Here is a 16,837-nt window from a genome sequence, read left to right as displayed (position 1 = left end):
AAGAAATTATTAATCATACAATCTAAGGAATATTTTGGCATTTTTTGTAAGATCTATTTGAACCAAATGGCGGAGGACTAAGATATTTAAATTTTATGCTAATTTGAAAGTCGGAAAGAGGATCTGTAAAACTTGAAAAGGAAGAACCAGCACTCGCCAGCCAAATGCCACCATAAGAGGACCCCAAATATTTTAGAGCGTAGTACCTTACTAATGATTTTGTAAAAGTTAAAGTTAAAGTAAATTATTAAATTTCTTAAAAGACTTCGTGATGCTATTGTGAAGCAGAAGTCATTTTCATTTTTAATTAAATTTATAACCCCTTGGAGGAGACGATTCCGGCTACCATATTCCCGGACCACATGGAGTTGGATCGACATCGGCGGCTTACAAGAAGATTTTCGACACGTGAGTGATTAATTTGAATTAGTGATGGGCGCCCTAGTGCTTCGAATTAATCTGATGATCAAAGCTAGCTCGCCGAAAGGGTTTTATTATAAATTAAGAAATTAATAAGAGTAATACTTGCGCAAGTAAAAATTAGTATTAAAGGTATTTATTTGAAAGAAAAATATAGATCAATATTTTAGAAATTTCTATTAAATCAAAGAAGTACAAAATCTAGGCTATCAAACATATGCATACAATATTTAATTTTTTGCAATACAATTTGCGATAATTTATTATAGTTCTAATTCACTAGATGAATGGCTCTACCTATTCCGTCAGGTGCCGAATCTTGCACCCTGAGATAAAAATATATATTCGATACAAATAAATCTACTAAATACTAGGGATTTTAAATTATATATATATTTGGATTATTAGTGGCTAATTTATCAAGCTGATCTTAGAGCACACATTTTTTGATTGAATTATCCAAGTCGACAAGTATTAGCAAGCGCATATCGCAACTACATGCAACAGAATGCATATGATTTTAAGATAAAGGTACATGGTAATGATTCGTGCCATAAATCTAGAATATAAAGTTTAGCCTGTGATATTTTTATTGATTTCAATTGTTGTTCTATTTTTATATTATATTTTTTATCGCTCTATATATATTTTTTTGCCTCGATTGATCTTTGCATTATTTGTGTAATATATGTATGAAACTTTCATGGTGTGCAATTTATTTTTATTCCTCAACACTATAGTATAAGTATCATATTTATATATATATTTATTATTTATTGAATTACAAGAGTTACAGGAGAAGCCCATATCTAGGCCTATCAAGATTTTTTTTTTTTTTTGAGACTGAATACTATTAGAAAACCACGACCTAATTATATCAAATCTCATGCTTTACCGACTGATGCCAAGCAGGAGGCTAATCGTTATTTAAATATAAAGAATAACGTGACAACATTTAGATCCATTGAGAGTCGAACTCATCTTAACTTGAAAGTTCGATTGTTGAGTTTGTAGAGCCCTGACAAGGATAGCCGAGTTTTCATACTTAAGTCCTGAGAAAAGTAGCCGAGTATATAGCACTCAAGAGGGATCTTTTTCTTAAAACTGCCGAATTTGTATACACCTGTATAGGGTTAAGGGACCATGTGGGAAGTAAGAGAAAAATAGAATTGAAAATTATCTTTCAATTATACTTTTTGACTTAGATAATATTATAATGGAATCATTAACATTATATGGTACCATTTCATTTCTGTGAAACTCTTATGTCAATTGGAATAGTGATGAGGGTGAAATATAGATATGTGTAATTTTCATCTACATCATTATTCAATTTGTAATTATATATATATATATATATATATATATATATATATATATTGTAGTACTGTATTTTAAATGCCTCACATTGGGGGCGCTAGAGCATTATAAAAAACTTAAGTATAAATACCTTGTTGTAAGAGTATCCAAACACTTTACACATCACTGTTCACTGTAAGTCCCGGTTTGTGTCTCTTTTTTAAGCATTTTCGCTTATCATTCTTATCACTGTTTAATTAGCATTTATCATATTTGACATAATGAATCACACTCCCGCAAACTCTGAAGTTTCATATATGTACGGCGGTTGCACAGATCCCACTTTGTCGACTCCAAGCACATCAAACCCCACCACGGTAGATGCCAATACGCCACGAGAAAGGGAACCAGGAAGCGTCGGGTCGATAGTCTTCGATCCACCAGGTCTGCAACCTCTATCATCCACTCGAATCGACGCCGCTGACACACCATTGAATCAACGGATAGTAGAGATCAACTTTGAAGGGGGCGAGGAGCAGCCTGCAGAACCCGCATCGCCGGAGGCCGAGTCACACCTGAGTAAACAAAGTATATTTTCAATCACAGAGTTAGATCCGCTTCAAAAGGTAATAATGGAACAAACTAGCAGTACTTTCAATATTATGTTACAAAAAACAATGGATAATATGATGCAGGAGATTAAAAAAGAGATTGCTACAGTAAAAGAGGAAAATAAACAAACAGTGGAACAGGGTATGAAAGAGACCGCAGGCGCTATAAAATCAGTAGAACAACGGTTGGATAATATTGAAACTAAAGTAGAGAATCATAGGGAAGAATTAAAAGCAATGATAACCCTACAAAAAGAAAGTCAGGATAAAGTTACGGCAGGATTATCGGAAAGGTTGGATACGGTTACATGTGAACTCAATGAAAGGATAGATAACCTAACTACACAAATCACTACACCTATTCAGGATATAACAAATAACATTAAGGCCGATTGCCACCAAGAAATCCACAAACAAATTACCGTTGCCAATCAAAACTTAACAACTACAGTTGACAAAAATATTAACAATATTAAAGAAATACAAAACAAACAGATTAATATGTCCACAAAATGAACCAACTGCAAGGTAGCATCAATCAAAATACTGAAACCTGTAAAGCTTTAAATGGAACTCTACTAATTCAAAAATCCACTCTGACTCAATTAAATCAAGAAATAAACGCAAATAAAATCACACATAATAGTCAATGGCAGATAACACAGGAAAAAATAATAGCATTGGAAAATCATATTCAACAACAACCTCAAGGGATTCAAACAGACAACCTCAACGTACATAGTATATTACAAGGACTAGGAAAATTTGATAATACTGATCGCCATTTGCAACCTCAACCATTCATTGATCAGATAAAATTAGTACAAACTCTTGCACCTACCTCTTGGAATTTTTGGCGTCTCCGTTTGACTAATTTATTGATTGGCGAACCCCTGATGTTCTTTCGGAGTAGAGCCCATGAATTTACATCATTGGATGAGTTTGTCGCTGTCTTCCTGGAACAGTATTGGAGCAGAAGTAAACAGTTGGACGTGCTAGCGGACATTATATCATGCGATTTCAACCCTAACTTAGACGGTGCATGTACCACTTTCGTCACTGCCATACAGTTTAAAAATTCTCAATTGAGCGAGCCCATTAATGAATCGGCATTAGCAAGTATTATTTTAAAGAAGCTACCGTATCAAGTTAGAATGGCACTCGCCACACAACCCATTACTGATTGTAAGCAGCTGATAAATCATTTATATGGTATACAGTCTGCAATGGCAATATCAAACCACCGCTCAGACCAGAGATACGCACCAAATCAACATAATTCAAAATTTAATCCGCATAACAGCCAAAATTATGAACCGGTATCATATGATCGCTACCGATCTGCTCCTCAATTTGAACGCCGCTATGAGCACAGGCAAAATGGTAATTGGAATAATGAAAAATTTCAAAATCGCACAACCAACCACTATGCCCAGCAGAGCAATCGTAAGAATCACTATGATGGCCGTGATCGATTAAACTCACATAATAATCACACACAAAACAATTACAACAGAAATTATAAACCGCCACCTCAACAAGTAAGTACAAATTATACATTAGCACATGCAATAGGAATGAATCAACAAAAAACCCGGAACCCAACACCCAACGACCCGCCACCAGATATACTGAAAACTACATCTAAACAACTATGTCTTCATGATACCCCCAATATAACAATACAAGACAGCCTACCATCAAAAACCGCCGCCAACAATGCAATTAAAACCAGCCGCAAGCAACAACCTCTATTAAGCATCCTGTTCCCTACCGAGGATCTCTCACCGCCGGAGAACACCAACAGCCACCAGGATCATGCACTAATTAAGGATTTAGTGAATACAGAAAAGATAAAAAATGTAACAGATCCGTGCACTGAACCTACAACCACCATGTATCTGCACGTCACACCCGCGCATCAAGAGACCGCCACCGCACCCGTGCATCATTCGACCCCACCAAGGACACCCGACCGGCATCAGGACGAGGAGGACGGCATTCGGGAGAACATGCATCGCAAGGCTCGGAGGCGGAAGAAACGGAGGAACCGCGCGCGCCGATGGAGGCCGCATGCACGGTTCAAACGCCCGAGGAAGACACCAGACCGACACCGAGGAGGACAGGAAGAGATCACCGACGGCGTGCATCCGCGGCACATACGTTTCAAGAGGGCAAACCAACGATGTGACCGAAAAAAGGAAGCAAATAATTGGAACAAAAATGGAACTGGTAACAAAGCAACTACGGATTCGTGCATGGAAAACAATGAAGTGGACTACTTGTGGGAACTAATAAAGGATAAACGGTGGCTAATAAGATTGGAAGAATTAAAAAATAATATTAAGAAAGTGAAAGTACCTAGATATTATGCTATTGAAAAGTTGATAAATGTTTGGATATGGTGTTTAATATTTGTTATGATGGCTGTGATAATATTGAAAAGTGATGCTATAATTAAGACCATGTTATTGTTGAAAGAATTTATTAGTGTTGATTGGAAGTGTTATATTATTGAATTGTTTATTATGATAATGAAGCCTAATAATGAATTTAAGTGGAAAGTATCGGATGAAGATGATTGGAAGCTTTATATTATAAAGTCGTTTATTGGTGTAACTAGAATTATAAACAATGCCACTAAAGTGAAAATATCGAGACTCAATGGAACAAATAAAAATAATAAGGAAGAAAACAGAACCAGATTAAGGAATTGTTTGAAAGAATACACAAGATACCGGGGTTTTATATTCATGAAGATAAGTTAATAATAGGACAGCCTCAACAATCAACAGCAGATAACCTCACCAGCCTACAACATCTACAAACAGAATGCAAGAAGATGCAAGTAAATCACAACATTTCCACATGCAATATCGTTGAATTTGAAATAAATATGATAAGAAATCAAGGAAAACATTATTATCAAACCGATTACTAACCTTCCTTAATAAATTTAATATTGGTATAGGACCTCGTGGCAACAATCCAGTGTTTTAATTCCTTCCAGCCGTTAGAAGCCTGCAATAAGAAAAAGAACAATTTTTAAATATGTAATTAAATTATATACATCAGATAAAAAAGGACACAAGCGGGGATAATAAAATTAAAATTTGTTAATTACCTTTTTAAGAGAAAAAATTGAGCAGTTAGGTTAGTTATGAAATTCGACAGCAAATTCTGATGTAACATGTAGCAGTATGAAATGTAGAACAGCGACCAGCTGAGCAAGGCCACCTGAATAAATATGTAACGTCTGTTGAACATATGTTTATAAAAAGAAGTACTGTACCCAAAAAGTTATTTATTATTGTTATTTATTATATTTATTAATGTCGGTATATTTATTTATATGTTTTTATATTTATTACTTTTAATTATGCCACGTTTGTTACCTGAAAAAGACTTAAAGTGAATACCAGCTACCAAAACCAAAGAGCCATTAGCAAAAGAAAGTATTGTACCTGATGTATAGAAAATTATTTATATTAAGACCTAAGAAATACTATAAGATATAAGCCCAGAAGTTTGTGAATCGAAATTATTGTCTAAAAGGAATCATTTGTGAGAATTATGAAATGTGTGTAGTTAGGTTGGCGGCCCTGCAAGCGGCGAATTTAAAAATTACTATGTTTTAAGTGTTGTCAGGAGGAGTACGTTTAGAAGTTTATATTTATGATATTTTATGTGTGTTGAGGAGGAGAATTTGTTATTGTATTTGATAAAGGTATAAAGGAGATGCAGCAAATATGTCTGCGAACTGTGATAGAAGTATGAGAGTATAATTTATAAATAAAGTATAGTGTATATCGATGTATTGAAGGGTGGGTTTTCATTAAAAACATTGTGATTCTCAAATATTTTGAATTCAAACCCAGGGGCGCGTGTAACATATTAAATCTGGGTAGATAAAAAGCCCTAACAGAAACAGTAATAGGTCTGAAATAAAGTAACTGGCTAATATCGCCAAATAGATAATAACTAAGATTAGATAGCATCAGCTTGTTCTGGCTAAATGGTACAAGAACCTAAAAAGGATTTGAAGGAAGTTTATTGCTCATAAATAGATTATTATATAAAATATTTGAAGATTGAGGTTATGTACATGTATTCACGGATCGGTGACCTAGAGATCGATCAAACCGAGGAACGTAGAATCTGACCAAAACCCCTTGGCAGAGCTTTATTGCAATCAGATGGTGTGCAATGTGAAAAAACACCTGTCCACGTGGCTAATTATTAGGTAGCATGGAATTAATATTAATGTATAGAATATTAACTAGCATGCAAAGAGCATAAATAAAAAACCAAATAAAAATAATTTAATGTATTCAGGAAATAAGAGTTACCAGGCGCATGAATACCGAATAAAATTTGCATGCACCAATAGTAAAACGGCAGTTAATAGGCGGCAACTGTAGGCCAATTCAAAAATATTTCTATATATTTATATAAATGTACTAGATTTTGTGTTAAAATTTTGTATAATCTATGTTATCGATATGGCTCGAATGCAAAGAAATTATTAATCATACAATCTAAGCAATATTTTGGCATTTTTTGTAAGATCTATTTGAACCAAATGGCGGAGGACTAAGATATTTAAATTTTATGCTAATTTGAAAGTCGGAAAGAGGATCTGTAAAACTTGAAAAGGAAGAACCAGCACTCGCCAGCCAAATGCCACCATAAGAGGACCCCAAATATTTTAGAGCGTAGTACCTTACTAATGATTTTGTAAAAGTTAAAGTTAAAGTAAATTATTAAATTTCTTAAAAGACTTCGTGATGCTATTGTGAAGCAGAAGTCATTTTCATTTTTAATTAATTTATAACCCCTTGGAGGAGACGATTCCGGCTACCATATTCCCGGACCACATGGAGTTGGATCGACATCGGCGGCTTACAAGAAGATTTTCGACACGTGAGTGATTAAATTTGAATTAGTGATGGGCGCCCTAGTGCTTCGAATTAATCTGATGATCAAAGCTAGCTCGCCGAAAGGGTTTTATTATAAATTAAGAAATTAATAAGAGTAATACTTGCGCAAGTAAAATTAGTATTAAAGGTATTTATTTGAAAGAAAAATATAGATCAATATTTTAGAAATTTCTATTAAATCAAAGAAGTACAAAATCTAGGCTATCAAACATATGCATACAATATTTAATTTTTTGCAATACAATTTGCGATAATTTATTATAGTTCTAATTCACTAGATGAATGGCTCTACCTATTCCGTCAGGTGCCGAATCTTGCACCCTGAGATAAAAATATATATTCGATACAAATAAATCTACTAAATACTAGGGATTTTAATATATATATATATTTGGATTATTAGTGGCTAATTTATCAAGCTGATCTTAGAGCACACATTTTTTGATTGAATTATCCAAGTCGACAAGTATTAGCAAGCGCATATCGCAACTACATGCAACAGAATGCATATGATTTTAAGATAAAGGTACATGGTAATGATTCGTGCCATAAATCTAGAATATAAAGTTTAGCCTGTGATATTTTTATTGATTTCAATTGTTGTTCTATTTTTATATTATATTTTTTATCGCTCTATATATATTTTTTGCCTCGATTGATCTTTGCATTATTTGTGTAATATATGTATGAAACTTTCATGGTGTGCAATTTATTTTTATTCCTCAACACTATAGTATAAGTATCATATTTATATATATATTTATTATTTATTGAATTACAAGAGTTACAGGAGAAGCCCATATCTAGGCCTATCAAGATTTTTTTTTTTTTTTGAGACTGAATACTATTAGAAAACCACGACCTAATTATATCAAATCTCATGCTTTACCGACTGATGCCAAGCAGGAGGCTAATCGTTATTTAAATATAAAGAATAACGTGACAACATTTAGATCCATTGAGAGTCGAACTCATCTTAACTTGAAAGTTCGATTGTTGAGTTTGTAGAGCCCTGACAAGGATAGCCGAGTTTTCATACTTAAGTCCTGAGAAAAGTAGCCGAGTATATAGCACTCAAGAGGGATCTTTTTCTTAAAACTGCCGAATTTGTATACACCTGTATAGGGTTAAGGGACCATGTGGGAAGTAAGAGAAAAATAGAATTGAAAATTATCTTTCAATTATACTTTTTGACTTAGATAATATTATAATGGAATCATTAACATTATATGGTACCATTTCATTTCTGTGAAACTCTTATGTCAATTGGAATAGTGATGAGGGTGAAATATAGATATGTGTAATTTTCATCTACATCATTATTCAATTTGTAATTATATATATATATATATATATATATATATATATATATATATATATATATATATATATATTGTAGTACTGTATTTTAAATGCCTCACGTTGCGAGCCAAATTGTGTGGTACTCTTCTTGGGGGATTTACTATTGCCTCCAAGGTTAGGTTGACACACGTATAATGAATCTTGCACTGAGTCACCAGTATTGAGGTTAGAAATTTTGAAAATGTGTTTGTGGACACTAAGTGAACACCAGACTAATTAAGTCACTACAAGATTTGATACAATCGTCTGGATCGCGGGAGGCATAAACACTCGCTCACCCTTGATTCTTCTTATGACAGATTGTATAGTGATAGAAATTTTTAAAAGTAGTGTATGGAACAGCATACAAAATCATATAGGTCAAGCAGAAATCCTGATGTAGATAATTTACGGGACTGCATCTCTAATAAGTTCTGAAGGATAAAAATAGGGTACTAAGGACCAGAGATCGTTCAGAATATATTTCGAGAACATAGTCTTGTCGGGCTTTATGCTCTATTGTAGGAAATTATATGATCTCCAGCTGCATCTGCTATACAGTCGACGAATTTGCTCCCAAGCCGAAGTTGGTAACAGATAAAAGCTGATATATGAGCAGGTAAGGACAGAGAATAGGTAATCTCGATCTGACCCCACACACTACACCCACTTAGATCTGTTCCAATATCCAGGTTGATTCAATTATTTCAATGATCGTACATGATCGGTTCTTGATAATATAGAACATGTCAGACACAATAATTGACAGGCTTAAGAAATAATCGAACTCAGAAGACGAATTGACAAAATTGAAATATAATATGATAAAATATATGGTTTGACAGTACAGATTAAGAGCTTGGATTACAGATTGAGAATAGTTTAACATTACCAAAATGATTAGAAGTTTGCTTGTGTTTGCATGATACCATGCATGATTCAACAGAATTTTATAATTGATAAATTTAACAGTTTTTTTGGAAAAATAGTGAAACAAATTATAAAAGATTTTAAGTACTCGGGTCGTGGTTCTGGCAGTGGAGGATAGTTAATCAACTACAAGTTCTTATAAATTCTATACCAGATAAAATCTAGGATCTTAATAATTATAAGCGCTTGTTGGCGTGGCCATTACTTTAATGAAGAAAAACTTTATATTTTCTGCACTGTATTTTCTTTCGAAGCGTAGATTGGGTCCCAAAAATATAAAACTCACGTAAATCCTCTGGGCGGTCGTGATTCCTTTAGATCAAATCTGGTATGATCGGTGGCCGGTCCAGGCTTCGGTCTTAGCACATGTGGAATTTTAATTAAATATTTCCTTCACCAAATAAATTAGGGGATAATTAAATTTGAATTTCTAGAATTATTGATTAATGAAATAAATTCATAAAATACAAATAAACAAGCCTAAGATATTGGCTCACAGATAAAATATACAAAAATCGAACAAAATTTCAGTAATGGGTCTTTGGTAACTTTCAACAAGGTCTTAGCGGTGAGGATTTTAAAAGGGAAGTGACTTGTCTTCTTCTAAGCCTTTGGCTAGAACCTTTTTCTGAGAATCTCTGTAATTTAATTTGCATGAAAATTTCCCATTGGTAGAATGATTATGATGTAGGCATGACGTCAGTGGCAAGCAGTAAAGTATAATTCCTTTGATTACAATAATAACTTAATTTGTATAGTTTTTTAAATTGCTTAATTCTTTAGATACAGTTCCCCTATACAGTGTACATGCACTAGCATATATGATAAGGCAGGTTTGCTGTCTGATAACAGATTAACATATGATGCTTTCAAACGATCATCCCTTTTGGTGCCATTTCTATGATATATGATTGGCTTGGACTTGCCAAAGAGATTCATTTACCATGTGACTCAGTTGAATCAATAATTTATAATTTAATACTTCTATACAATTCTTATTATATTTGAAACTGTTATAATTAATTTTTGCTGCTCTTATCAGTAATACAATATTCATGCTATGACCTAGTTCGTTATGATAACATTTGACATTATAATGTAATTTCGTGAATAATAAATAATTTTAACAATAATACATACATTTTATTTTTCTATTTGAAATTCTTCATCCTTTTTGAATAGCTCTCAATTTTAGAAATAATATTATAGCTCGCATGAAAACTTGGCATGACATTTATAATATATTTAGTCAGTCAGCTGTGTCTGAGCTGCTACAAAACATCTGATCAATTGTAAACAAAAGTGTAACCTCCAAAAGCTCAATGAACAATTCATAAATGATTTGTACTTAATTTGCAAAATAATTACAATTTTATTAAATAATTCTTTGGAAAAAAATGCATAGTACAAAACGGTACTCTTATCTTATACTCAGCTGTTGATAAGGAAGCCTTATCGCTCGGGTGCTAACTATTCGTTTGGCAGATCTTTCAATTTTTTCTAGTTAATTCTCTCCTTTCATGAAATTTACTCAAAAGGTTCATCACAATATATATATATATTATATATATATATATATATATATATATATATAATATATATATATATATGTAGAGAGAGAGAGAGAGAGAGTGAGAGAGATAGAGAGTGAGAGAGAAAGAAATATATTCTTAGAAATCTATTTCATGTATATGGGAGGGGGAAAAAGCTATTTTTGGGTATGTCGGAGGTGGCCAAGGAGCTGGTGAGGGGGAGGGTACATAGGATGGTTGTTGTGGGAGGGGGGAGGGGGAGATATCTCGAAAAAAAGGTGTTTAAAGTGGTAGCTATCATCTACTTTGAAAGCCTAATGCTGGTGACAAAACATGCACAGTGAGAAAGTGTGTACACACATGTTCTGTTATTAGTTACCAGCCTAAGGTTTTTTGAGTTTTGCATTTTGAGGATTATATGAGAGTTAAAAATCTCCTTCATAGTGTATAAAGTATGAATCATAAGTATGGGAACCATTCGATAAGTTGGAGACTGTTACATATATATATTATAAAACTGTAACTTTCAGGATAAGTTATTGGTCGAATACTCTATCTCTTAATGTACAACTGAATTTCAACCCCTTGGGTTGACTTAGGGTTTGTAACTCGAATATTTTATATTATGTGAACACCCATTGTGTGGTAGCCTACATCATTCTAAAGGCCTTTTTAAAACAAGAAAGATGGCATCAATAAAAAAGTTCTATGATGCTTGTATCCAAAATGGCAGCTGATTTGAGTTTTCGTTTTAAAAAAATGTGGTGTTGTAACTCAAATATTTCGAATGTAAACACACATTGTGTGGTACATCATTTAAAAGGCCTTTTCAAAACATGAAGAATTATATCAATGAAAATGTTTCATGATACTTTTATCGAAAATGGCAGCTGATTGAAGTTTCAAGTAAGAACTAGAGCTCCAATCAGCTGCCATTTTGGAATCAAATATCATAAAACATTATAATTGATGTCATCTTTCTGCTTTTGGAAGACCTTTAAAATGATGTACCACACAATGGGTGTTCACATTTGAAATATTCGAGTTACAACCCCGTAAGTCATCCCCTTATGAAGGGTTGAAATTCAGTTAACTCTGAAATTTGCAACATAATGTTTCATTACCATGACATTATATATCTTCGCTTATGCTATCTTTTCTCTATGGTATAATCATAAAAACCGTATCTCCACAATATGATTGTGTATCATCACACATGATATATCAACACAAAATGATACAGTATTAACACATAATATGATACAGTATCATCTCAACCAGATACACAACACCATAATGTGATACGAAACTTCCAAACTTTGAATGAATTCTTCAAACCATGCTCTTTCCTCTATGATTGAACTTATTACATTCTTCTTGCTATTACAGGCTGATAAGGAAGATAGAAAACGATGGGATCTCGTTCTGAAGTTACTATGGATGAAAGAATTTCAACAAGAATATAATCCTTTTGATCACGTGAGAGTACATGAACATGACATGCAGTCAACACCACAGGAAGAAAATAAAATAAAAGAAAAGGTAACTATCAATAATCATTATTCTATTGATAGCTAGAAAGTAACTCGTGCTTTGCACCAGGAAAAATTGGTCTAGTAAGGAAATTGGCCAATTCTTTCATCCATCATATTACGAATTTTTATTACTTCCCTTGCCCTATTACCATAGGTGAGGAAAGTATTGCTTTCCAAAAAAATTATGGTACCCTAAGTTTTCTATACGTTTCAATGTCCCCTGAGTCCAAAAACATGATTTCCTTATGTGGTGAGGTTCATGTTATAGTGGTAGTGGAAAAATATAGGAGAACGTTTCTGGGGGGGGGGGTACGAATAGATTTCGTTTATACCAAGTCCTATTCTACAATGAAGCTGGAAACCTGGATCAAATACATACCTCGGTTGAACAAGACGGAATGCTTCGATTACTCAGGTGTTTGATTATACCAGCTGGTCTAAACGAAACCTGGTCTAATCAAGACACAGGATTTGGTCTAATCGAGAAATTGGTCAAACGAGACGGACTGCTTTCATTACGCTAGGTATTTGATTACACAAAGTGTTCGTTTACCGCAGGTGTGACTGTTCCAATAATTAGTCAAGAAGTGCGATTACACCAGGTTGTAGAATTGTGTAGTATTTAATATAGTGGAATAAGTTGATTGCTCCAGGTATATTCGCCTCTAAGTTTCCAAGAATGCAAAAAAACTTATTAGAGACATTGTGGTGTTGAAACCATATGTTGAAAGTATGATCTAGGATGATAAAAACATAGACCCCCCAATCAATCAAAAAAAAAAATGTATTAGCCCAGGCGCAAATGTCATGAATATGGCACTTCGTGGTGATTTTTGAGTAACAGCCATGGAAGATGTCTCAATTTATTCGTAATTCTTAAAAATCTTACTCTACAATTCTTGTTTCATAAAAATTTTCCTCTAAAACGCATATTTTTTTGGTTATAACCTTCAATAAATATCTTGAAAAGCCCAAAAAAACGTTTTTTCCTAAATTTGTTCACATTTCATTCCATTATAACTTTCTTTGTGCAAGAGATACAGAGAAACTTTGAATCTATGAAATTTAGAGGTTTTTCCAACTTTGGAACAATATATCTTCATGCGCTGTACATACAAAAATAATGAGTTCTCCAGCACCCGCCAAAGAAAACCCTGCATGATTTCTGGTGCGTTTTTCCATATGCATTAGGTAGCAAGAAGCTAGAACTATAGAATCGATTTTTTCATGACTTTAAGATAGAGACTTGCAAATGGTCTCAATAACTTTGTCACAACAAGACGAATAAGAATATTGATGATGGAAACAACGAAAATATTCGACATCATTGAAAAATACAAGATGGTGGTCATTATTGACAGAAATTTCTATATCGCATGTTATTCAGTTATTGTGAGAGATATCGGATCGGTTTTACCACCAAAGTGTTTAGAATTAGCCAAGCAATGATGTTTGAGAGAATCATCTCATTTCGACCACTTTTTCCATTATTTTTTCAACTTCAAAAACTTGAAATATAAATTTTTCGGGGGCAATATTTCACTTTCCACTCTGTATATGTATTCGCAGTGGACAAACACTAGTATTATTGGCACAATGTTTAGGAATATTTCCAAAGTTTCAAAATGACATCGGGTTAGAGGCTGTAAGTCCATATTTTATGGCTGGAGCATCATCGGAAAAAGAGTAAAAAGTACTGTTTGCAGTGGGAAACATGCTTTTTCCACTAATGCCAATTCCATCAATTAGAAAACCATGTCACTCATGACTCCTTGAAGGTACAGACTTGGGGATGTAGTCTATCTTTTTCTATTGATGTGCAGGAAGAGATTATCCATGATGGCAATCTCAAAAATGTTTGTCATCATGAAAAAAACAAGATGGCGGCAAAAATATGTCGATTTCCAAGAAATGGTCTGTCATTCTAATAATTCCGAGGATATTGGATCAATTCAACAATCTAGAAGCTCCAAAATAATCCTACTACGATATCCGGAAGATTTATCCAATTCCACCAACTTTAAAATATGGACTTACAGCCTCCAACCAGATGTGCTAGACCTAATGAAGAAATTGAGACATCTTCCACGGCTGTTACTCAAAAATTACAAAGGACTGACATTTGAACCCGTATTATATCCAAAATTTTCTATCCCAAACTTCATTTATTTCGAAACTTTTTATATTGAGCAATTTATATTATTTCAAAGTGTTTACAGCCTTGAATGAATCTCATGCAAACAAATGAACCTCCCCCCGGCTGAAAAGCTATTTTCAGACAAGGCTAGAGAACAAAGAAACGAAAAACAATGAATAAACGACGAAAGAAATAAAAATAAAACAAAACGAGAATAAAACAAAAAATGCAAAAGGAAAATTATTGAGTAGGCAACGGATACAACTTTGTAGCCGGCCTTTTGAAGCGACCATTGGCGCACCGCACCATAGCCACTCGAACGACACCGTCAGCACCGGGAAATACTTCCTCAATCACCCCCAGAGGCCATTTCAACGGTGCGACATTTGTTGATCCACTAGGACGATTGTACCAACCGTGAGAGGGGTGGAATCCTTACACCATTTCACACGGGTTTGTAATTCATGTAAGTATTCTTTGCGCCAACGACTCCAGAAAGACTGAACCATTTGATTGACTAATTCAAACCGATCCAATCGATTCATTGGACGATCTTCCACATTTAACATAGGAAGGTACTTAAGAGGTGTCAAAGTGAGAAAATGAGCCGGTGTGAGGGCGAGGGGTTCACTCGGATCCGCGCTCATTTGACATAACGGGCGTGAGTTAAGTACAGCCTCAATTTGAACTAAGACAGTGTTCAATTCTTCGTAAGTCAACAACTGGTTACCAATAACTCGAAACAGGTGTGACTTTACTGATTTTATTCGCCTCCCAAAGACCGCCGAAGTGAGGTGAACCTGGCGGGATGAAATTCCACTCAATGCTATGATCAGCAAGTTCATTCTGGAGCAGGTTTTTGATATTCCTTGGAGTTCAGCATCCGTGACAATTTTATTAGCTCATCATAGGCGCCGACGAAGTTGGTACCATTATCGGAATACATGACCTTACAGGACCTCGTCGAGCAAGGAAACGGCGAAAAGCTGATAAGAACATTTGGGTCGATAAGTCCGAAACTAATTCAATGTGAACGGCTTTAGTTGCCATACAGACAAAAAGACAAATGTACGATTTAAATATGAAAGGATTCCGACGCCTGGCCATGGTGATTCGAATGGTCCACCATAATCAACTCCACATTGGACGAATGGTTTAGACACAGAGTTCTACAGGCTGGCAGATTGCCCATTTTCGGCGGTGTAAGAGTGGGACGATAGTGAAACACTTGTTACATTTTCGTACATGACTCCTTATAAGGACACGGCTGATAAAATCCAATATTTTTGTCTCAAAATAGACGCCAATAAATGAGGTCCAGCGTGACAGTGCTTTCCATGAAAATATCAATCAAAAGCGTGACCAATGGATCATTTTTCGGTAATATAATCGGATGACAGCTGTCATAATTCAACTCAGATTTTGTAAACGTCCCCCCACACGAATAATATCATGATCAAGAAAGGGTGACAGTTGTTGAAGAGAAGTACAGTCTTTCCCACTTTCCCAGCTTTCAATTCCAGTAATCTTTCGAAAAATGAATTTTTTGTACGACTTTACACAAGTGTTTTTCCGCCAAATCGAAATCTATTCATGAGTTTAGGCAATAGACAAAGTACTTTCAATTTAACACCATGATACGCAATAGACGTTGGTAGTTGGAACACGAGCAATTAAAGATGAATCGAATTAATAGATGAATTTTCCGACTGTACTACAGTGACAATTGAGTGAACCTTGACCTCAGGTAGACACTCTATAGATTCCAGATCGACCTTGACGGGCCAATCACTCTCTTCTAACATTACCAAGAGGGGCCAGACCACCACAAAATCATGATTAATTATTTCAGAAGGGGATAAACCTCTCGAAATGGGATCAGCTGGGTTTGAATTTCCTGCCACATGTAACCAGTCGTTGATAGGACAGTCTTGAATTTTCGTAACTCGATTAGCGACGAAAGATTGCCATCTAGATGCAGCCCCTGATCCAATGTAAGACAACAGTAGAATCCGATAATGCAACAACGCGAGTCACGTGACAACGAAGGCTCAAAACAGAGACAACAACCTGTATTAATCAGCGAGCAGAG

The 16,837-nt window shown here is 34.6% G+C and overlaps 1 protein-coding gene across 4 annotated transcripts in view; it reads left to right on the top strand.

The window, feature by feature from the left end:
- LOC111055537 overlaps positions 1 to 16,837 on the top strand; it is a 257,536-nt gene that overhangs the window by 98,170 nt on the left and 142,529 nt on the right. For all 4 annotated transcript variants that reach the window (XM_039425085.1, XM_039425084.1, XM_039425083.1 and 1 more), the window contains one exon: positions 12,463 to 12,615. In XM_039425085.1, the coding sequence (XP_039281019.1) occupies positions 12,463 to 12,615 (153 nt within the window). The remainder of the gene's footprint in view (positions 1 to 12,462; positions 12,616 to 16,837) is intronic.

The sequence above is a fragment of the Nilaparvata lugens genome, chromosome 3 (genome assembly GCF_014356525.2).
Source record: "Nilaparvata lugens isolate BPH chromosome 3, ASM1435652v1, whole genome shotgun sequence".
Classification (NCBI taxonomy): domain Eukaryota; kingdom Metazoa; phylum Arthropoda; class Insecta; order Hemiptera; family Delphacidae; genus Nilaparvata; species Nilaparvata lugens.
This window is presented reverse-complemented; position numbering and strand designations above follow the sequence as displayed.